This window comes from Fusarium vanettenii (genome assembly GCF_000151355.1).
Source record: "Fusarium vanettenii 77-13-4 chromosome 8 genomic scaffold NECHAsca_10_chr8_2_0, whole genome shotgun sequence".
Classification (NCBI taxonomy): domain Eukaryota; kingdom Fungi; phylum Ascomycota; class Sordariomycetes; order Hypocreales; family Nectriaceae; genus Fusarium; species Fusarium vanettenii.
The window spans coordinates 865,652-887,192 of record NW_003315874.1 but is presented as its reverse complement, the minus strand read 5'-3'; the positions used below and the strand labels follow the sequence as shown (position 1 = coordinate 887,192).

The following is a 21,541-nucleotide window of genomic DNA, read 5'->3' as shown; positions in this document are numbered from 1 at the left end:
TATCTCAATCTTTACTCCTCCTTTGTGGAACAAAAACACACTTAATCATAGATGTCCTGATCCATGTCGTCAAGCATCTCGTCGACAGCGTCCTCCTCATCCATCATGTCCTCATCTTCGCCAATCTCACTGTCCTCGTGGTTGGATAGAACGACAATCTTGCCGTCGATGAGCTCGACGCGAGCATACTCGCCGTCGCGGATGTTGTTGCGCAGGATGAGGATGGCCAGTTTGTTGAGCACCTCCTTTTCGATGAGACGAGACAAAGGACGAGCTCCGTAGGCAGGGGAGTAACCACTCTTGCCCAGGTAATCCTTTGCTTCGCTTGACACGTCGATGTGCACCTTTCGCCCATTGTCTTCGAGTCGTTTCTGGATTTCGCCGAGGCGAATATCGACGATCTTGCGAATCTCCCTGCGTGTTAGGCGGTTGAAGATGACGACCGAGTTGATACGGTTGAGGAACTCGGGCAGGAAGTAGTTGCGGAGGGCGTTCATCACCATCTCTCGAGTGCCAGAGTCGACGCGACCCTCCTTGACACCGGGTCGGACAAGGTACTCAGCACCCAAGTTGGAAGTCATGACGACGATACAGTTCTTGGCATCGACGACTCTGCCTTGGCCATCAGTGATGCGGCCGTCATCCATGAGCTGGAGCAGAACGGTGAGAATTTCCTTGGCTGCCTTCTCAACCTCATCGAAGAGCAGAATTGAGAAGGGCTTCCGGCGGAGAGCCTCGGTCAGCTGACCACCGGCATCGTGGCCGACATATCCAGGGGGCGCACCGATCATGCGGCTCAGTGCGTGACGCTCTTGGTATTCCGACATGTCGAACCGGATCATGGCCTTGGCATCGTCAAACAGGAACTCTGCCAGAGCCTTGGTCAGAAGGGTCTTTCCGGTACCCGAGGGACCGCAGAACAAGAAGCTTGGTGGTTGGTTGGGGTTGCTGAGACCAGATCGCTGAAGACGGATGGCGTTGGCAACCGACTGGACCGCCTCCTTCTGGCCCACCACGATCTTGCCGAGAACCTTTTCCATCTGGATAAGCTTCTCCTTCTCAGAAGTGCGAAGTCGGGTGACAGGGATGCCGGTCCATCGAGCAACAATCTCGTTGATGTTGTCGGCGGTGACAATATCGGTGACCATGGCAACGCCGGCGTCGGCACCAGTTGCGTTCAGAGCTGCGTCAGCGGCAGCCTTGCGTGCCTCAAGATCCTTGATGGTGGACTGTTGCTCGGGGATGGCACCGTACTTGAGATCGGCGGCCTTGGCGTGCTCACCGTTGTTGGTCGCGTCCTCAAGACGCTTCTCAAGTTCATCGAGCTTCACCTTGGCCTGGTGAATCTCCTCACTTCGCTTGATCTCGCTCTGGTACTTTTCGCGAAGTGGCTGCAACTCTTCCTCGACGTTCTTGGCATCCTTCTTCGCCTGCACCAGACGAGTCTGAGATGCCTCATCGTGTTCCTTCTCGAGAGCCGCGATTTCAATCATCAGCTGTCTAAGCTTACGCTCAAGAGAGTCAATGATCTCAGGCTGGGATTCTCGGGCGACACGCACGGCTGCGGCCGCTTCATCGACAAGGTCAATGGCCGAGTCGGGCATTCGTCTGGTGGTGAGGTAACGGGCAGCCAAGTTGGCGGCGGCGACCAAGGCGCTGTCGAGGATGGTGACACGGTGGTGTCGGTCGTATCGCTCCTTGAGACCACGAAGGATGGAGATGGTCTCAGGGATGCTAGGCTCTTTGACAAGAACCTGCTGGAATCGACGTTCAAAGGCTGCATCCTTCTCGACGTACTTGCGGTACTCGGCGAGGGTGGTGGCACCAATACAGTGAAGCTGTCCACGGGCGAGCATGGGCTTGAGAAGGTTGGCGGCGTCCATGCCTCCCTCACCGGATGAACCGGCACCCATGAGAAGATGGATCTCATCGACAAAGAGGATAATGACGTCCTTGGACTCGTGGATCTCCTTCAACACACCCTTCATTCGCTCCTCAAACTCTCCTCGGTACTTGCTGCCAGCAACAAGGGCTCCAACGTCGAGCGACAGAAGCTTGCAATTCTTCAGATTGTCGGGAACATCTCGGTTGACGATTCGCTGAGCCAATCCTTCAACGACAGTGGTTTTACCTACACCGGGTTCACCGATGAGGACGGGGTTGTTCTTGGTTCGTCGAGACAGGATTCGTACAACTCGGCGGATCTCTTCTTCTCGACCAATGACGGGGTCGATCTTCTTGTCGCGGGCCATCTCGGTCATGTCGATGGTAAACTTGGCCAAGTTCTCATTCTCCTCCTCGGTATCGGCCGTCTTGCTGTCGACTCGCTTGGTTCCACGGATAGCTTGTACAGCTTCTTGGACAAGCTTGGGCTTGGGAATGTTGGCTTCCTTGAGGGCCGACTGGATGCTCGGCTCATCGGAAAGCGCGGTAATGAGATGGTCGACACCGACGTAGGTATCCTTCTGCACCTTCTGCAGCTCCAATGCCTTTCTCAGGACGTTGTGGAACTGAGGTGCCAAGGAGACATGCTCTGGTGGAGGGTCTTGGCTGGGGAGACGCACGAGGGTCTTTTTGAGTGCTCGATCGAAGAGCTGAGGGTCGCCATGGGCTCGCTCAATGACCTGCCGGAACAAGGTGCTGACGACTGCGGGAGCGTTTTGCTGATCCTTGGAGGGGTCCGGAGGAGGGTCAAGCAAGGAAACTGCAAGGTGGACTGGGACAAGCTGGGAGTGGGCGTACTGCTCAGCCAAGGCCATGGCATCCTCCACAGCCTTCTGGGCCCGGTCCGTGAAGTCCATGCGGGAGTTCATGATGGCGGTGGTGTAGTAGCGAAAACGATGGACTTTGAAAACAAGGAATCAAGATGTAAGTCGGTGGTGGTAATCGTGAGTTGTGTATGCGTATGCGTATGCGTGTGTAGTCGCAGAATATTGTATCACCTGGCGATTGTGGCCCGAAGGATGAAAGGAAAGGGCTGCTTCCGTCAGGTTTCCTGACCTCGGAAGGTTGGGTATCGTTTGATGTGGTTGTGGTGGGGTATTTTGTTTCTGTCTGTATGAGAAAGAGAGAAGAGTTCAGCTCCGAGAGCGCAGGACGAGGGTAATTTATTCACGATGTGAGTGGATCTCGCATAGGAATCAGGATACTCCTTGGAAGCCTCTGGTGGAGCGAATCGTCCGACGTGAAGCATCGAGATCTCTCAGGCAGACTCAAGCAGGCTCCGGCAGCTGAGTAGAAGCATGTCGGCCCTGCCAGAAGCTCCGGGAATCTTCGACGTCACTCTCAGCCCAGGGTTGGGGAGACAAATAAGGTGGGACATAGTGGGGCAGAAGAGGGGCCAATGGAAATAAGTCGAACATATGGTAATGCAGAATTGCATCAATATTACACTAGTAATTATGTCAGGAAGAAAGTTGTCGCGTTATTTTGCATGTCACTACCAAGATCCCGTCAGCTTGACGAGTGGGCTTATCTTATCGCCACAACCGGCGCTTCCCGATCGACAACAGTCACATGACTTTCACCTTGCCGTGATTGAGCCGGGCAATTGGCATGCGCCGTTGCGGGAAGTTTTTCCAGAGTGAGTCTCATGAGAGAGCCCGCCTCAACCTCACAGCCGCCACCATGAAACCGGCACAGGGAGTCAGCCTAGGTCAATTGCCTAGCTACGTACGGATATGCGTGCGACAGGCGCACTCTAGTCGGCCTCGGCGCGCCACGACGGGCTTTCTAGGTCCTGAGGGCCATGGGGAGCACATCTGGGTCTTTGGACACCGGAGGACGGACCAGATCATCTACAGCTTTGACGAGAAGCTCGATGTAAGTTCAATTGCTAATTCTACCGGCGTTGAGTCGATTTGGTGTGTGGTCATGAATTGACTGACAATATCTACAGGGCTTCCACGACCTCAAGCAACTCCCCTTCAACGGCAAAAAGACAAAACCCGCCAAGCTCCGCAAGGATTACTGGTCGCCCTTCGCCCGCATCTCCTTCCCCGCCGGACAGGGCAACGCTGGCCGCTCAGTCTTCCAGAAGCTGCGCGAGCTCAAGCACTTGCACGAAGTGGCATGGGACAACGAGTTCCGATACAAGCGCCCCGAGGAGTTCACAGCTGCCGACCGCAAGCGGATCGCCGAGGAAGAGAAGAAGGGAAACCCTGGATACCGCCCCATTCGCAACAAGCAGGAGCGCGGTATTGCCCTGAACGCTCAGAAGCCAAACTCTATCGCCGACATGGCTGCCGTCCTGGGCGGTCTCGGACGGGGCAACAAGATTGTGACCAACGAGGCCGCTGAGGGCGAGGAGCAGAAGCTCTTGGATGTGACGGTGAGCTGGGCCAACGACCAGGATAGAGAGTACGCCGAGAAGTGGTCCGGCAATGTTACGCACGAACTGTTCGAGAACCCTACATACTTTACGGAAAAGACGGTGGAAGCGACAGCGGAAGTGGAGGAACCTCCCAAGGAAGAGAAGCAAGAGGCAGCGCCAGCTGGGGATGCTCCAGTTCAAGATGCGGACGTGGTGGCACCCAAGGCACAATAGGCTACCAAAATCTAGGATATATGCATGGAATGGCGTAGAGCCAAGTGGTTATTTGTATCATAAATGTACCATCAAACTAAATCCAAAGACGGTCATAAGTCATGTGCGAGCTCTGAGCCCTCCCGGGGCTTATTATACCCCGGTATACAATGCAATCTGAGAGAGCAAAAGCGTGAAAAAAACAGACCCCCAAGTCGAAGAAGCAAAAAACAACGCAAAGAAACCCTCCAGCGTATATCTCGTGCAACCGTCTTTTACCGACAGAGCTTTAAACAGGCAGAGCATACTGCTTCAGGTACTCGTAGTACGCGACGTTGTCTTCAACCGTCTTGCGGATCACCTTTTGCGCCTCGGCCCCATACTTGGCGGTCCACTCCTTATTTTCCGATTCGGTGGTGGATGTCTTCTTTAGTTAGCTACATCAGCATGAAAATCCAACCACGAGGAGAGCGAGCGAACAACAGGTGTTTGACGCAGACAGACAGGTGGAGGAAGGGGGTAATTGGGGGGCGATCCAATAAAATCGTCAACTTACCTGGGCATGGGTGCGCGGCCTGAGAGCCGAACTCTTGATGGCATCGTTGTGGAAGCCATTCCACTTCTCAAAGGCGTTGCTGGCAAACTGGCTGTCCTGGTCATTCCACTCGAGCATCTCGGGCTTAAAGTCAATGCCCGTCTTCTCGCAGTAGAGACGGATAGTCTTTTCAGGGTTGTCCAGCAGGTCATCGGCATCGACGACGACAAGGTTGTCCTTGTCGACGATGCCCTCCTTGAGCAGATAGTCAAAGAGACGCACCAGCTCCTCGTAGCCAGCCTCATTTGGCATGAAGTTGTAGAAGCCAGTGACCTCGTCCAGAGGCGGCACAGTGCAGCGGTAGTACGAGGGGATGGACCTGCGGGGGTGGCGGATGAGGAATGTGAACTGGAATTGCTTCAGGATCTCTAGCGGCACCACTGTTGGGTTGCCGGGCTCCTCCTCGCCCAGGGATGGCGCAACCTTGGTAGGCTTGCCATCCGGGGTCATGAGGTAGTAGGCCATATCCTTGATGAAGATTCTCTTTCCCTGTGTAGTTGTAAGTATCATGCATTCTTGGGTAGATAGTTATCAAGTGTCATGATGGACAATGTTGTGATACATCATACACCCTCTCTCATGGTGGCGACAGCAATGCGCCGATGCGACGATGCGGCATGGACACAACGCCAAGAGAACTCAATTGACCAAGTCTTAGAATGGAAAACAGGGCGGCTGATTGACATCACAGACGACCCATTTCCCCTCAGTCAAGAAAGCGGGGGACGGACGGGGAGTTCGGGGAGTTCGGAAATCGCATCAAAGTAGGAGTGAACAAGAGGGGGAAACAAAGACGAACCTCTTTTCCGGCATCCATGACTTGGTCAAAGATGTTCTTGTACGTCTTGTCAGCGAAGCCACTGCGCTCGCGCTGGTCGGCGTCGTCTCTGAAGCGGTCGCTCAGAAACTCGGGGCCGTAGTAGAAGGCATCCCCAAATGGTTCGTGAACACTCTCCATGATGTCGCGCCGAGTCATGAAGACCTAGCAGCCATTGTTAGCATCACTGAGGGACTTTTCACTTAAGGCAAGATTTCTCTTCACGATAGAAACAGAAAATAACGCCAGGGGAAGACGTTGGGAGCTCAATCATACCCTTTCGAAGGCCGTAGAGCATGCACGTGGGTGCGTCGCGGCGAAGATGGGGCGGGGCGCCATTTTGGATGGAAGAACCAGGAAGAAAAGGGAGAAATAGCAGACAAGTGTTGTCGTCTCAACATCAAGCTGGAAGGTTGCAGCAAGAGGGATGAGAAGAAGGGGAAAAGCTGCCAAAGCTCTGAAGTGGCAGCTCAAGAAATATATGGCAGATGGGACTCAACCAGGAGATGCTACAGAGTTTGCTCCTCCAGCTTCCGGACCATCGCCCGACTTTTAACGTTCGAGCGATGGTCCGTAGCCCGCTCCACCAGGGGGCCCAGATCTTCCCACGCTGACCCAGGGCGTGTGCCGGTGATTGATCCTCATTGAGTGCCGCGCATGCGGCGTCGACGTCATGGTGGACGATAGTCGTATCCGCCGTGGCAGCTAGGGAATTGTACGCCTCTTGTGTGCTGAATTTGCTGGCCTCTCATTGACTCCCGTTGCGTCCTTCCCACAAGACTCTCACGGGCCCTCGGCCTCTCATCCTGGTACTCGACTGCTCTGCCTGTCTGCTTCTCCAATCCCGATGGCGAGGGGCCAATGGCTCCGGAAGACCCCACGCTCTAGCCCGGTCGGATGCAAGCCAATCCCAACCGAGTTGAATTCGCCAGCTCCTGTCCCATCACCATATGTGATGGGCTCAACACCTGAAGGGGATCTTATCGCGTAAGCCTGCAGCTGTTTATAGGTTCGCGGTGGCCGGATGGTGGGTGCCGCTGTGGGATAGAGTCTCAACGCCGCGTGGGTAGCCCTTGGCAGGGTGGCGATGATCCCGTGAAGAACATGGGTAAAGGTGGGTGTGTGAGCTGGAGACGTTGATAATAAGTACCTGTCGATATTCCGTATTTTCCTCTGTCAGCTCGACACATCAGCAACAACGGTCCGACGGCGACCCAATGCGTCCCCCAATGCCTGCCAGAAGCCCTGCCGGAGTGCCTCTCAGGGCAACATGAACGAGCACGCAATAACCGGCCCCACCATCTTACGGGGAATTGTTCAATGCTTCTAGGGCACCTTGCGAGAGCTACTGGTTAGATCGAGGGCATCCCGCTGCCCTCTCACGATATGCCCTTGCATCGCGGATATGCAGTAGAGGGTGACAGTTGACAGAAGTGGAGATGTGGCCGTGGGAGAATGGTCTGTTGTTGTTGGTTTGTTGGTCAACCTGAAGTTATCTGTATCTCTCCCAGCTCCCAAGCCACCTCCAGCTCTCGGCCACGCGACTAATCTTTTCCAGCGCACCATTGACCCGCCCATCCGGATCGTCGTGCTTGTGACCCTCGAACTCGATAAAGAAGATGTACTGGAACGGCTGCACTAGGCTGGGCCGGCTGTTGATGCTGGTCAGGTTGAGGTTGAAGGCGCGGAAGCAGCTCAGTACATCCGCCAGAGCCCCTGGCGACGTGTGAGGCACTGTGAAGGAGACGAGTGACTTGCTTCCCTTCTGGGCGATGGCGTGCTTGGTCGATTCCACGTCCCTGGGCCCGGCAGCGTTGGTGCCAATGACCAAGAATCGAGTAGTGTTGTCCTCGCGATCCTCAATTGACTTGCCCAAAAAGTCGAGCCCGTGAAGTTCAGCAGCCAGCTGGCTTGAGATGGCCGCCCAGGTCCCCGTCGTGTCCTTGCTCACAATCTCGGCCGCCTTGCTGGTCGAGCTAACCTCGAAAATTTCTACCCCCTTGAGGTAGGTGGAGATGAAGGCCGTACATTGACCAAAGGCCTGCGGGTGTGAGTACAGCCGCTGGATGTGCCTCAGGTTGCTCAGAGGCCTGGACCGCGGCTTCGAGGGTGATGGATCCGTGGCCGTAGGCGTGCAAGTGCCTGATCCCTCGGCAGTGTCCTCAAGAGCCGGAGCAGGATTTTTGTGCCCCACGAGGCAGTGGTGAACGTCGACATATGTCTCGCCGTCGACGGTGATGTCCGGGTAGCAGTTGGCCCTATCGGCCAGATTATCCAGAGTGAAGACTACGGATCCATTGGTAGAGTTCTCAAAGGGCACAACGCCGGCCTGTACCTTGCCACCCTGAACCTGATCAAAGACGTCTACGCCGGGGAGAATCAGCGACGGGGAGTCCGAAGCGAAGCGGCATATCACAAATTACCTACCGTCAATAGTGACTGCTGGCTGGAGTTCCCAGGTGGACTCGGAGAAAGCCTGGCGAACAGCCTGCAAAACCAGGTCGGCACAGGTTAGTGCCATGCAACCTGCCATGGAGGGGGCGACCGTGGGATGACCTTACCTGATGAGAGTAGGAGGCGACTGGGCCAAGGAAGCTGACGATGTGCTTGCGTTGGCTGGTCATGATGCCCTGATGGTGAGTCGGTGTAGCCGGGTCGGGTGAGACTGCTGGATCAAGAGGAAGTCGACAAGAGAGACGACAATGTTTGGGGGTCTGTGGACACTCCTGGACACCGAGAGTCGATGGCTATTCGCACAAGTGGTACAGATGACCACAGCCTGATGTCTGTGGGTTGCAGAACAGGCGGACGAGAAGGGGGAATAGAGTTGGCGCGGGATGAGGGCAATTGGCGAGATCTTGGCCCTATTTCCTCACGCGATGCTGTCCGAGTTCGTCAAGGGGGGCGCCTGCGATGCTAAGACGTGCTCGGATTGGAGCTTGGAGAAGACGGTGGTGATGTCGCAATCGTGGGGGAGCAATGATTTTCTCAGAGTTGTGGGTTGGGAAGTTGCCGGTAAAGTACACACTAACGTACTTTTGCTGAGCCTCCGCAGGGCCCAGTTAGCAAGGTACAAGCCATTGGCGCATGCGGGGTTCCACACGGGAAAAGCGCGAGGACAGTTTGATCACTTGATCAAATCAGAGACATGAAGTTGTAAGCGACTCTGGTCAACAGGTGAGCACAGAGATGGAAGAAATGAAGAAGGGAGTGTGATGGGATGAAAGATAGTGAAAGATAACGAGAGAGAGCCGGGAAAGCTTGCAAATAGTTGATTGGTAGAACCTGAGGACTTGAAGATTCTCATGTGGGAACCATGGTCAAGGCCGAATCTCTCACCTAGATACTCCACAATGTTGAACCCAGCTGCCATGAGTGTGGATCAAAGTATAGCGGAATCTTGGGAATAGCTTCAACTTTCTGACAAGCCCGTCGGTGCTCTGGATCGCAAGTTTCGAAGCTCAACTCGAGAATCAACATTTTGGGCAAAAACAAAAGGGCTAAGTGAGCCATGACCAGGATCTGGACCGTAACCACGTGGCTAACCGTGGTGCTCTAGACCTGGAGGCTTCCGCTTGTCGTCAAAGCTTGGGGCCTCGTTTCTAGTTGCATTACTAAGATGCAAGGTGCACAAGGTAAATGATGCTCATGCTCAATGCTTGCAAGAGGATCCAGGATACGGAGGAGAATGGATGGATCAGCAGTTAGGATTCCGAGATGCGGAGCGTCAGGGCGGGAGAGACCCTGTTCCATGTGCTGGGCACGTCTATCAGGAACAGCCGTCTTCTGGCGCCCTGAAGCTCCATTCCTCCCGGAGGAATGAAACATGTTGAAAGACGGCGTCGTCTGCTAAAACAATGGAATGTTCTCTTTGTCCATTGAAGCCATCTAGCCGCGCGCGATTAGACTGAAAGTCTAGGTAATTCAGACCATGGCTAGACTGGCGTGAGGCTCTGCAGGTCTCTCGGGCTGGATAGTCTCGACCTCGGGAGGTTATTGAAACAAACCAAGCCTGGCAAAGTCTGTCGACGGTCGATTCGATGGATGGCGGTCAACGAGTGGAACTCTCCCGATGGATTGTTTCACGCCGTCATTGTCATTGCAGAAGCCTTGGTCCTGCCATGTAAGCGTGCCTTAGTGAGGGCTGTCTACACGACGCGATGTTGCGCGAGGGACGAAAAAGGGAAAGGGAAAAATCAACATGAAACGCGAAGAGGCGCTTCTGGGTTGGTAGCACCACATCTCAACAAAGCCCATGGACGGATGACGATGAACGGGATCCAGTGCATGAGAGAGACTCTCTCTCCCGCTGTTGCACGTACCAGTCTGTTGTGTTTCATCCATTCATTCCTGCTTCTCTTTTTAGCTTCCGGCCTTTGTGCGTCCAATATGTGCAAGCCCATTTCCTTGATTTCTTTCAATGCAAACAAAAACACAGACTCACCGACCGACAAGGGTGAAATCTCCAAAGGCACGGGAGCGGTGGATTCCAACTGACAACAACGTGCTGTCTCCCCACTCCCCCTCATGCATGAGCACCTCAGCCATGGATGAATGGATGGATGGAGCTCCATGCACGCAGGCCGATACAGAAGGAAAAAAAAACAGGCCTCATACAGTACAGCATGTCTCCAGCGCAATTGTATGGATGCCAACTGGTCCTGCTTTTGGGGTGGATTGTCTCTCTGAAACGCCTAGGCCACAGCGGAGTGAGTCCAACAACTGCCTCACAACTGCCTCGTCATCATGATCCCCATCATGTGCCGTCATCAGTTACGTCTTGATCATCCATTCATCCATCTTGTGGGAGTTGCCCCGGGTTTCTCTCCTCTTGGACGCGCTTTTTAACCCCGACGGCGTCATCCGAGTAGCCCTGGTCGAAACACGGTCGGTTTCATCCTGGGCCGGCGCGTGGCCTATCACTTGCAGCCGCCCGATCCAAGGGTCCAGGGTCTCACCGTTTCATGCTCCGACGCTCCACGAATCAGCGCGCCGCTGCCGTACATCTGCAGAGCTGCCATTCTCCGTGGCTGCCTCTGAGCCGCCGAGCTCTTGGGCCGACAGGGGGTAGCTGGAAACCGGGATTGCAACTGCAACGCAACTGCTGGCCAGGATTCTGGGCCACCGTCTGACCATGATGGGTTGCTTTCGTGGCATCCCTCACGGGGTTCACGGCACCTCTAGAGCTTGCTTCAGGACATGCGAGTCTTTCGCAAACCGGTGATTGTCCGTCTCGCCGTGTGCCTCGGTATGTTTCAAACGAAAACTCTCGATGACGGCCCGAGAATCTCTAGACACCACAAGTAACAGCAGAGGCCAGTTCTGGAAGGCAACGTGCTGATGCTTATGGCCCGGGGCCCAGCAGACGCGGTTTTTGAAACCCCGAACGCCAGCTCAGCCTCAGCTCATCTCTCGTGCATGACATTGGCATCAGCAAACAGGACGAACAAGAATGCGGAACGACGTCTCCACGACCAGAGATCAACAACTAGACGTGAGACTTGTGAATCTTAGCGGCGGCTCTGCCCTTGTCTCTTCGTCACGATCAGCACTGGCTTGTGGAACTCTCTGGAACACTGGAACGCCGCGATTTGGCACTGCGAGATCAACAGCAGCAAAGATCGATTGCGAGGGTCCATATTACGCACGATATACGCCCTTGACGGCGCAGTTTGTCGCCTTGCTGCTGCTTTCAGTATGGGGGATCCTCTCGTATTTCACCCCATGTGTAATCTTGGCTGTTTTTGGTCGCCAACCTTGAAATGCATTCTTAATGCTGTTCATGCTATCATGCAAAGGGGGATAACACAGTAGGTGCTGTAAGCGTTCATTGGCGACCTGTCATCCTCCATCCAGCGAGGCCTGAAGCAGCGGAAATTGTCTCCGACTCCTACTGCCACCTTGTAAACTCTTCTGGTCGCCGTCTTTGCCTTTCCTGGGCGTCTATGGATTTGTGAGCTTCCTCAGGTCCAGCGTGAATATTTACAGGGGGGCCTTCTCCTCTACCGCTGCCCAATCGACGCTGCAGCGCTGGCCAAGCCCGCCAACCTGAACCAGCCTAACGAAGGCCCCGGCGCCACCTCACCGTCAGGTACCTGCGCCGGGCTGGTACTTGTGCCAGCAGACTCCGAACTATAATCCGCCGCCATTTTCGGCGTCGCCCCAGGTCTAGAGCGCGCTGCAGATAGGTATCTGTCGCCGGGGCGGTACCTCTGTCGCGACCACCGCCTGTCCCCTGTGCCTCCCCATCCCCCTGTTCCCGGCCTGCCAAACCATCCCATCCCTCTAATACTCTCTCTTCCATTGTCTGTCCATCGTCACTTTTCCCTCTCCCACACGACTTTGCTCGCTATATACCCTTTCTTCACTTCCTGTGAGGCGCTTCGCGTTGATCGCAGCCTTTGTTTTCGACCCTCACTTGTTTGCCCTTGTCGTTACTAATAATACAGAGCAACCTTGCTCTGCCCTCTCCTACGCCGTCCGTACACGCTCGAACCACCACCTCGTGAGCGACCGACGACTCTCCTGGGTCTGGGTATCCCAGCTTGATTTGGTGTCTTGGGCACCACCGTTCGACGGCCGACGACGACTTACACGTCTCTCCCGAGACCGACACTCGCTTCGAATCTCACCTTGCTCTTTGGCAGTCGATCTCACGATCGGCCGCCCTCTCAGAATGGCTATGCTGGCTTCAAAGTCGTCATTTCCAGCCGGGCTCGGTGCCACTCCTCTTGCTCCGGCTCCCCCTCAAACCGTAATGGTTCCGCCTCCACGAAGAGCCCCGACGATGCCCACGGCAGGTGCTTACGGCAGCCCGACCGAGTCCGAATTCTCCGAGCACGATCCCTCCGAATCCGTCAAGAACTGGGACGAAGATAAGGTGTGCGAGTATCTCCGAAGTGTCAAGTGCGGCGATTATGAGAAGATCTTTCGAAAGAACCATATCAATGGCGAGAACCTCCTAGAAATGGACAAGGAAGTCCTAAAGGAAATGGGCGTCGAGAAAGTCGGCGACCGCGTCCGGCTCTTTCTCAGCATTAAGAAGCTGAGGACTAGAGCGTATGCCAACGAAAAGAAGCGGAATCGGGTAGGCTACAGCAGTAACTGTTGTTTGTGCGGGACCCGTGGACTGATCATATCTTTAGGACTCCTTTGGTGGCCTCGATATTCACATTACCGCTCCTGGTGGCTCGCCCCGGCCGCCAAACACCTCCCGAATGGTGCCCACGTCAGCCACCAACAAGAGATTCTCGAGACAGATTGACCCATATGGTGGCCTGGACAGTGGCAAGAGCAGCTCCCGACCCAACTCTCCTCTCCCTGGCACTGAAATTCGGACTATGCGGGTGCGAGGGAAGCCCTATGCTACCAGCCCGGTAAACATGCAAGGGCAGAGGGTAGCGGGTGATCCGGCAAACCGTCTGGTAACGACCCATACCAGGAATAATTCCAGTATGGACGGTTCGCTGATGGCTGCCTTACCACAGAATCAAGAAGTTATCCGCGTCATCTCAACTGGCGGCGTCACCAAGGTGGTCAAGATAGCCGACTGCAATACTTGCGAGGAGGTGATGCGAGTGACGCTCCGGAAGTTTGCTCTGCGCGAGGATCACGAAAGGAACTACTGCTTCTGGGTTCTGGCCGGCATCGACCCTGATCCGAGCCAGACTCGACGACTTGGCGACACGGAACTATGGCGCATCATCAAGGACCAGCGACGTCCGGAGCGGAATCGACTGATCCTGCGAAGGGTCCCGGCGGGTGAGCCAGGCGAGGCGGAGTTGCAGCGGGCTGCGGCCATTGCCATGGAGGAGGAGCAACAGAAACACGCCCGCGCTCTCGAGACGGTCGACAAGCGAAGTCAACTCAAGGTCCAGAAGATGCTTGGAGAGAAGTGGAACGACCAGCTTCAGTCCCCGCTCTCCCCTATTTCTTACCAAGACCGCGAGCGAAACCTACACAACGCAGCCAAGGATCTAGAGCGACCTCTTTCAGTTGCCGAACAACGGCCAGAACGGCGCATGCCCGGGGCACTCCGCCAATTCGGTGGACTTCGTCCCCCTAGCGAGCTGATTGCATCTGACCTGACGTCCTATTTCCCTGATCATACCAGAGAGGACATTGACCGCACGGCCCGACTTTCTATGAGACGGTCGACTCGGTTGAGCAAGGTCAATAGTCGGCTCAGTGTGGCTAGCAGCCTCAGCTTTGCCTCTAGTATTCAGGATGCACCCCCCATCCCAACTATCGCTGACTCGTGGCTCAACGCCAACTCACAACTGGCCAAGATCAAACCTCGCGATTCGCACATCCGACCCCCTCAGAATGCGTATAACCGCGACTCGGTGACCTCGTCTATGCTCGACACGCTTCAGGAGGAGTCGCCGATCGAGCCAAACCGCAAGTCGTATGTGTCATTCACCGAGAGCAGCTCTGACTCGGCTGCTCTGAGCGTGACCGACCCAGAAGGCAACACGACAACGACAAGCTACTACGACGGAGATAACTCGACGGGATCTGGCTCATTCCAAGAGCTACAACAAGCTTTGACCAATGACGGCGATGATGTCGATGAGGAGCTACAAAGCTTCTTGGCGGGCGAGTCATGGGGTGATGACAAGTGGATGAAGGGCGCGCTTATCGGTCAAGGATCGTTTGGCAGCGTGTACCTAGCCCTGCATGCTGTGACTGGTGAGCTTCTTGCCGTCAAGCAGGTCGAGACTCCCGCCCCTGGCGCCAACAGCCAGAGCGACAGCCGCAAGAAGAGCATGATTGAAGCGCTCAAGCGAGAGATTAGTCTGCTCCGCGACCTTCGACATCCGAATATCGTGCAGTATCTGGGCTGCAGCTCATCTGCTGACTATCTCAACATTTTCCTCGAGTACGTTCCTGGTGGTTCAGTGCAGACCATGCTCAACTCGTATGGAGCTCTGCCTGAGCCGCTGGTACGAAGCTTTGTTCGACAGATCCTGACGGGTCTCTCGTACTTGCACAACCGGGACATCATCCACCGCGACATCAAGGGAGCCAATATCCTCGTGGACAATAAGGGAACCATCAAGATTTCGGATTTTGGCATCTCGAAGAAGCTGGAGGCATCCAACATTCTGAGTGGGGCGAATAATAACAAGCATCGACCGTCACTTCAGGGGTCAGTTTTCTGGATGGCCCCCGAAGTTGTCAAGCAGACATCGTACACACGCAAGGCGGACATTTGGTCACTGGGCTGCCTCGTGGTGGAGATGATGACTGGCAGTCACCCTTTCCCCGACTGCAGTCAGCTTCAGGCCATCTTCAAGATCGGAGGTGGCAAAGCAGCCCCCACGATCCCCGAGCACGCTAGCGAGGAAGCTAAGGAGTTCCTCGGACAGACGTTTGAGATCGACCACAACCTGCGACCGAGCGCGGATCAGTTAATACTGAGCCCGTTCTTGGTCCCCATCACCTAATATGCAACTAAGACGCCGGGGCCGGCCCGCCTGAGGCTGGACCGGGGGTTTTTGGACGAATTACGAAGTGTCTGATGTGAATACTGTTGACAGAACATGAGCGGGGTGCGCGAAGAAGGATAGGAGGACGAAGAATGTTGAGGAATGGGAGACGGAGAAAAGTCTTGTCCTTGTCCCCGAGCCGGTGTAATAGCGGTCACTGGGAGGAGTCGACTATCTGGTGCAGATCAAGTTGACCAGAGAAGCAGGAAGGCCTGCCCTGCTGGGTTAGAAGTTGAGTGGTAATCTACCTGGAGGACGATGTGGTGGGAGGAGATACAGGAGGGAACCAGAGTGTGTGTAATAAGGAGATGATGGATGGCTGATGATATGACGTTGCGATACCACGCTCGCTTTGCTTAGAGGATTGCATGCATGGGTGGACGGATTGGGAGGGACGGCAGCATTTACTTAGATATCAGACATGGAGGCCGGGGATACAGGAGTTTGGTAACTAATGCGACTTGGAATGAATCCATGGGATGAGGGAGACATTGCTTGAGGATGAGTAACACGAGAGAGACAAGACTAGGCTCTTGCAAGCGAGTGAGTAATAAGAGACAGGGCATGATACAAAAGTACATTTTTGTGCTGGCGTGACTTTGTTTGTAGGACTTTGGTTTGTTGTTTGGGTGTTTGCTAGTGGTGGGTTTGAGGCGGAGTTGAACCAAGCCGCCTTTGCTGCCTTGTCTGCCTATCGACAACCCACTCGCCAACCACGCTCTGAGGCTGGGGCTATGAAGCCAAGGCCCAAGCAAGCGCCAGGCCGCCAGTGACGGAATTGAAGGGATTGTCCATTCACTCGTTCATTGCTCGGATAAAAAGCAAGACCAAGTTCACGCTGCTTACCAGAGCCTTCCTTATACCACCCACACCAGCATCAAGAGACAACGCTTGCGCTGCACTGTAGAGTCAGACCGAGCACGACTGCAACCTCTGGCCTTACTGACACCGTGTTAGTTGATACATATACCCGTCCATCAGCTCACTTGCAGCCATGAGCTCGCAGGGTGACAGCCAGCCGTCGCAGGACAGCACCATGACGCTCATGCAGGACAACCTCCACGAGGTGCTGTACTTTGCCTACGGCTCCAATCTATCGACGGAGCAGATGCGCGAGCGATGCCCGTACTCTACACCCGTCGGACTGGCCTACCTCGAAGGGTGGAGATGGATCATCAACGCCCGCGGATACGCCAACATTGTACAACTCCCTCTAGACGACAACGAGGATGAAACCGACAAGGGAAAAGGAAAGGCGGTCGACGACGAAGAGCACGGCGTGTACGGACTCCTGTACCTCCTGCCCCCGCAGGACGAGGAGCGGCTGGACCAGCACGAGGGCGTCCCCTGGGCGTACCAAAAGTTCCAGGTCAACGTCAAGTGGGCGCACTCCAAGGACAGCGACGAGACACTGCGGGCGCTCGTCTACGTCGACGGGCAGCGTGTCGAGGAGGATGTGCCGAGAGATGAGTACGTGGGGAGGATGGAGAGGGGGATTGAGGATGCGGTTGATAACTGGGGGTTGGATGAGGAGTGGGCGGATAGGATTATGAGGCGGTTCTGGGTCGAGGAGGAGTGATTTATGTGAGATGCTTTGATGGTGATAACCGCCATGGCTGTTTCTTTTTTTTTTTTTTTTTTGGTTCAGTATTCTGGAGACGGACTCTTGAGGATGACTTGGGACTTGTCATTTGACTTGCTTTTTATCTTGTTATTTCCTTGGGTTAAGTCTGCTTTCGAGTTGTCTATTTCCTTGTCTTTTCCTAGCGATTTTGACGAGCACTGAGTAGCGTTATGAGACACGGATACATCGAGGCACTGGATATGTCTCTTGGTATTATTTTTATCATCTGACAACTATGATTTGGGTTTTAGCAAACTATACAGACAGGCTAGACAGATATTAGTGATATTGATAGCGTCAATAATTCAAGTTTTGCTAGATACGTGAAATTCTATCTCAACCTTGTGTGGGAATCAACACCACTTACTACCGCGTGGATACCTAGGCACAATGTGGCAAAAGGTTGGAGCGGATTTGACTACCATGATTCATTGAGATGGCATGACAATAAGCAAAGCCTGGTCGGTAACAGCGAGTTAAACAGTGACAACTCATGTCGTTGATGAAGCCAATATTTTCTTTGCGGCTCGAGGTAAGTGGCTCATGTACATCTTGGAGTGCAAGCTTCGTTTGTTAGATGTTCATGCAGTAGTATTTCGGAGGGCCAACAGAACTATGTTAGCGTATGCTTTCCTAAGGGTAGCGATAAAGTGAAACAAAAAGAATAAAATAGATAAATACAATATCGATATCTTCTACATAAATTCAATCACAAGTTTAAAGAAAGAGTTGGATCTTCTTTGTCGTTCTGGTGCATCGTCAAGTATTGTTCTTGCAATATATGTTGGTGATTACCCTATATTAATGGGAGCTCGAAACTAAACCAGCGGCGATGCTTGATTCTTCTCAATTCGAGTGCTCCAAGATACTAAATTTATCCAAAACCAGCTGCAGATTATTTATTTTGTTCCTTGATCAGCCCATGCCTTGTTCGAAATCCCATCTCTCTAAAGCTCTCTGTTTACTCTACCATTCCGCCCGGAGCAGTATCAAAGGTAGGTTCCCAACACATGCAAAACACTTTACCAACTTTGTGTGTTGATATTGAAACTCTGCTTTAAAAGATCTAATTTGAAGGATATCGATCATCATCTATGAATTTACTCTTCCAGGGAGAGTGGTGGTGACTTCTTTGACCCTTCTGGCATGTCCTTTGCTAGGAGAGGTACGTACCAAACTCAGCGCCGGTGGACCGGAGACTTGAACGAAACATCAACTAGCCGGGACATGATCAATCAACTTGATCTGATCAACAGCATCACAAGTCTTTTTCTCTTGACTCCTAAAGTTCTACTCAAAATGCCGCCTCGGCTATTCATCTCATCTGCAAAGCGCGCGTCACGCCACTTCGGCTCAACCACCAAAATCACATCTCATGATCCCCGCCGCTCCATCATAACAACTACCCCATGCCTCTCGCGCAGCTTCCTCGCCTGGTTTGCCCGTGGCGGTACATCAAACGGCCTCGTAATTCATAGGAGAGACCTCCCACCCGAGGCGCAATGGTCTAGTGTTCTCCCTCCCGCTATGGGCTCACCAGACTCGTACGGCCGCCAGCTCGACGGCATGGGTTCCGGGTTGTCGTCGACGAGCAAGATTGTCATTCTCGGACCGCCCTCTCGCCCGGATGTGCACGTGGACTTTACTTTTGTGCAGGTTGGTATCAAGGATGGCATCCTGGACATGGCTGGCAACTGCGGCAATATGTCATCCCTAGTTGGGCCCGCGGCGTGGGATGCTGGGTTGGTGCCGACAGAGGCGGTTGAGCAGGAGAAGGATGGCTCGCAGTGGGTGACGGTACGGTTTCTGAATACCAATACCAACAAGGTCATGACTTCGCGGTTCCAAGTTGCCGGTGAGCCGTTGCGGTACACTCATGAGGGCGACTATGTCATGGATGGAGTGCCGGGCACGGGCTCCAAGGTCATCATGAGCTTTCTGGACCCTGCAGGCGCAAAAACTGGCAAGGCCCTTCCGACTGGGAATCCTGTTGATGTTCTGGAACTACCCGATGGGAGCAAGGTTGAAGCGTCTCTGGTCGACGTCGGCAACCCAGGTGTCTTTATCAGCACTGAGAGCCTGGGGTTAGCGAACCACATGGCCTTGACACCGGCGATTGTCGAGGCAGATGCAGATCTCAAGGTACGGTTAGAGCAGATACGCAGAGCTGGAACTTCCCTCATGGGTCTCAACCCAAACGTCGAAAGCGTCCCCAAGATCGTTCTCCTGTTTCCCACCAGCGGCTCACCCGAGGTCGACATCAGATGTCTCGCCTTGTCGATGGGTCAAGCACACAAAGCTGTGCCATTAACGCTGGCGCTCTGCCTCGGAGCCGCGTCTCAGATCAAGGGGACTATTGCCTCTGATCTGATTGGGGGCAAGTCTAAGGAGACGGTGACGATTGGGCATCCTACTGGAAAGGTCGACATTGGCACTGTTATCCGTGACGGCAAGATTGAGTCGGCGCAGTTGTTAAGGACAGCGAGGTTTATCATGAAGGGAAATGTGTATTATTAACAATGTCGTTGAAGGTTAGCATATATAGTGCAGAAGCGAGGAATACGTCCCGAAGTTGGAGATTACTCACCTACACGTTTCTTAGCCTACGTACAATCATGACTTTCCGAGTTGTTAAACTTGGATACTTAAGGCCTAAACGAGCAACTATCCATCAGTACATTATAGTCTTGATACTCGTTGACACCCCAGGAAGAAGTCTTGCTGCGTTCTAATATATGATCACGTGACTCACTCGTCTACTTTCGAGGTAATTCAGACATCCTTGCTGACGACCTTGCTCAAAACCCCTGACTTTAACACAACCAAACTAACAAATTTTGTCTTGATAAAGCTTTTCTCAAGCAACCGGCTGGATCAATTGCCTCTTCCCATCTTTCAATTCTCCTCTCGAGCAATGGCTGACATACCCGTCTCGGCTACGGGCCCGGCCCATCCATACTTCCCCCTCGGCGCCGTGATCCCAGGTTACATCCCCAACGACAAGGACATAACGGAGCTCATGCTCAAGTTTGGCGCCGTAACCGGAGCCGTAGTCGGGTCCGCACTGTGGCTGACGACACGGAGCAAACACCCGCTGCGCGCCATTGACCGATTCGCAGCCGCCTGGTTTGCCCTGTGTGAGTTGGACAACTACACTGGCTTCTTCGTAATTGGGACTAATTCCGTGTGGCTTGGACTTTGCAGGTGGCTTCTTGCATGTTGCGTTTGAAGGTGAGACGTAGAGGTTTCCTCAGACGTTGTCGTATACTAACATGGGTTTGCAGGTTACTATCTCGTATACCGCCATGAGCTCACGGGCATGTCTACACTCTTTGCCCAGCTATGGAAGGAATACGCCCTCTCAGACTCACGGTACTTGACCCACGACGTCTTTACAATCAGCGTTGAAACCATCACGGCGGTAAGTTGAAACATCTAATCCAATACCCCTGATGGAACCACAGCCTCAACTTTTGTTTTCTTCTTTTGCCTCCAGCTCGCCTGGGGTCCCCTCTCCCTCTTGACCGTCTTCGGCATCATCCACGGCTCCCGTAGCCGTCACGTAGCGCAGGTGATTGTGTGCACTGCGCACGCGTACGGGGTGGCACTATACTACCTGACCAATTTCAACGAGTCGCGCATGCACGGCGTGGCATACAGCCGCCCCGAGACGCTGTACTTTTGGATATACTACGTGGGATTCAACTTTCCCTGGGCGGTTGTGCCCCTCGGTGAGTTTGCGTGTGTGTGTGTGTGTGTGGGACGATATATAATGCTGACTTGAGTGTGTAGTGTTGCTGCGTGATAGTTGGCGACAGATCGGCAGTGCCTTTGCTGCTCTTGAGGAGAAGAGGAAGGGAGAGTGAGGCTTCGGTTGCCCGAGTTGACAGTAACTCCAAGTGGACAGGGCTCTGTGCATCCTAGCCATGACCATGCCGACATGGATATGCCACCCCGAGTCTGTTTACATCGTGCGCCCTGTCGGTCACCGGTCTCACGTTGGATAGGCCGATGTTCCCGGACACAGCCTCCCGTCAGACGAATCAACCGATGTTCTTGTACAGGTCTCGTCCGCCCTGTCGAGGAAAGCATCTAGATGGTGGATGTGACAAGTGATGTATCATGGACGGGGACATCCCGAGCGAGATCTAGCTGCCCACAAGGGAATATCAGAAAAAAAGCGAGGCCCATGCTGGCCCCCAAATGAGGCCTGTTTTTCTCGTCCGCCCTGTTCTACTACCAACGGTGCTTACCTTGACGCCCCTGTCTCTCTCCGTCTTCTCGCCTGATGTCTCTCTCTTCTCACGGACCACTCCTCGCCTCGTACTCTCTCTTTCCGCCCGTCCCGTCCCGTCATGCCGGGCTCCGAGGCTTTGGGTTGGTTTGACATGATGGTGGGCCTCTGTGATAGGTTTCTTTTTGCTCTCATGCGAGGCCCCCTTCCCCTCTTTCTTGGGGGGATGCTGAACATGACACGCTTTGTTGTTGA

The 21,541-nt window shown here is 54.1% G+C and overlaps 6 protein-coding genes across 6 annotated transcripts; 3 read left to right on the top strand and 3 right to left on the bottom strand.

Moving 5' to 3' along the window:
• Window positions 1-41: 41 nt before the first annotated feature.
• On the bottom strand, window positions 42-2,813 carry NECHADRAFT_95575 (uncharacterized protein; the record flags this gene model as incomplete). Its single annotated transcript, XM_003048737.1, has 1 exon — window positions 42-2,813. One exon carries the CDS (start codon window positions 2,811-2,813, stop codon window positions 42-44), a length of 2,772 nt encoding a protein of 923 aa, XP_003048783.1.
• Window positions 2,814-3,627: 814 nt separating this feature from the next.
• NECHADRAFT_95574 (uncharacterized protein) lies at window positions 3,628-4,546 on the top strand (the record flags this gene model as incomplete). Its single annotated transcript, XM_003048931.1, has 3 exons — window positions 3,628-3,822; window positions 3,899-4,450; window positions 4,484-4,546. 3 exons carry the CDS (start codon window positions 3,628-3,630, stop codon window positions 4,544-4,546), a joined length of 810 nt encoding a protein of 269 aa, XP_003048977.1.
• Window positions 4,547-4,568: 22 nt separating this feature from the next.
• NECHADRAFT_105062 (uncharacterized protein) lies at window positions 4,569-6,419 on the bottom strand. The gene is made up of 4 exons (XM_003048736.1): window positions 6,214-6,419; window positions 5,920-6,102; window positions 5,082-5,609; window positions 4,569-4,952 (listed from the first exon to the last, which is right to left on the bottom strand). The coding sequence occupies exons 1-4, from the start codon at window positions 6,274-6,276 to the stop codon at window positions 4,815-4,817; spliced, it is 912 nt and encodes a 303-aa protein (XP_003048782.1). The 5' UTR covers window positions 6,277-6,419; the 3' UTR covers window positions 4,569-4,814.
• A 1,010-nt stretch (window positions 6,420-7,429) lies between these two features.
• Window positions 7,430-8,561, bottom strand: NECHADRAFT_83824 (uncharacterized protein; the record flags this gene model as incomplete). Its single annotated transcript, XM_003048735.1, has 3 exons — window positions 7,430-8,301; window positions 8,365-8,425; window positions 8,499-8,561. The coding sequence occupies 3 exons, from the start codon at window positions 8,559-8,561 to the stop codon at window positions 7,430-7,432; spliced, it is 996 nt and encodes a 331-aa protein (XP_003048781.1).
• A 4,052-nt stretch (window positions 8,562-12,613) lies between these two features.
• On the top strand, window positions 12,614-15,386 carry NECHADRAFT_95571 (uncharacterized protein; the record flags this gene model as incomplete). Its single annotated transcript, XM_003048930.1, has 3 exons — window positions 12,614-13,024; window positions 13,083-13,797; window positions 13,951-15,386. 3 exons carry the CDS (start codon window positions 12,614-12,616, stop codon window positions 15,384-15,386), a joined length of 2,562 nt encoding a protein of 853 aa, XP_003048976.1.
• Window positions 15,387-16,422: 1,036 nt separating this feature from the next.
• NECHADRAFT_46522 (uncharacterized protein) lies at window positions 16,423-20,918 on the top strand (the record flags this gene model as incomplete). The annotated part of the gene is made up of 6 exons (XM_003048929.1): window positions 16,423-16,992; window positions 18,385-19,559; window positions 19,915-20,193; window positions 20,455-20,473; window positions 20,549-20,783; window positions 20,845-20,918. The coding sequence occupies 6 exons, from the start codon at window positions 16,423-16,425 to the stop codon at window positions 20,916-20,918; spliced, it is 2,352 nt and encodes a 783-aa protein (XP_003048975.1).
• Window positions 20,919-21,541: the final 623 nt, after the last annotated feature.

What these genes read in the sequence shown, in the direction of transcription:
- NECHADRAFT_105062 (XM_003048736.1), bottom strand. Translation starts at nt 6,276, where the DNA reads ATGGCGCCCCGCCCCATCTTCGCCGCGACGCACCCACGTGCATGCTCT. An exon ending in GCTCTACGGCCTTCGAAAGG is followed by an intron (nt 6,103 to 6,213) that starts GTATGATTGAGC and finishes AATGGCTGCTAG; the next exon opens with GTCTTCATGACTCGGCGCGA. An exon ending in GGCCGCGCACCCATGCCCAG is followed by an intron (nt 4,953 to 5,081) that starts GTAAGTTGACGA and finishes AGCTAACTAAAG; the next exon opens with AAGACATCCACCACCGAATC.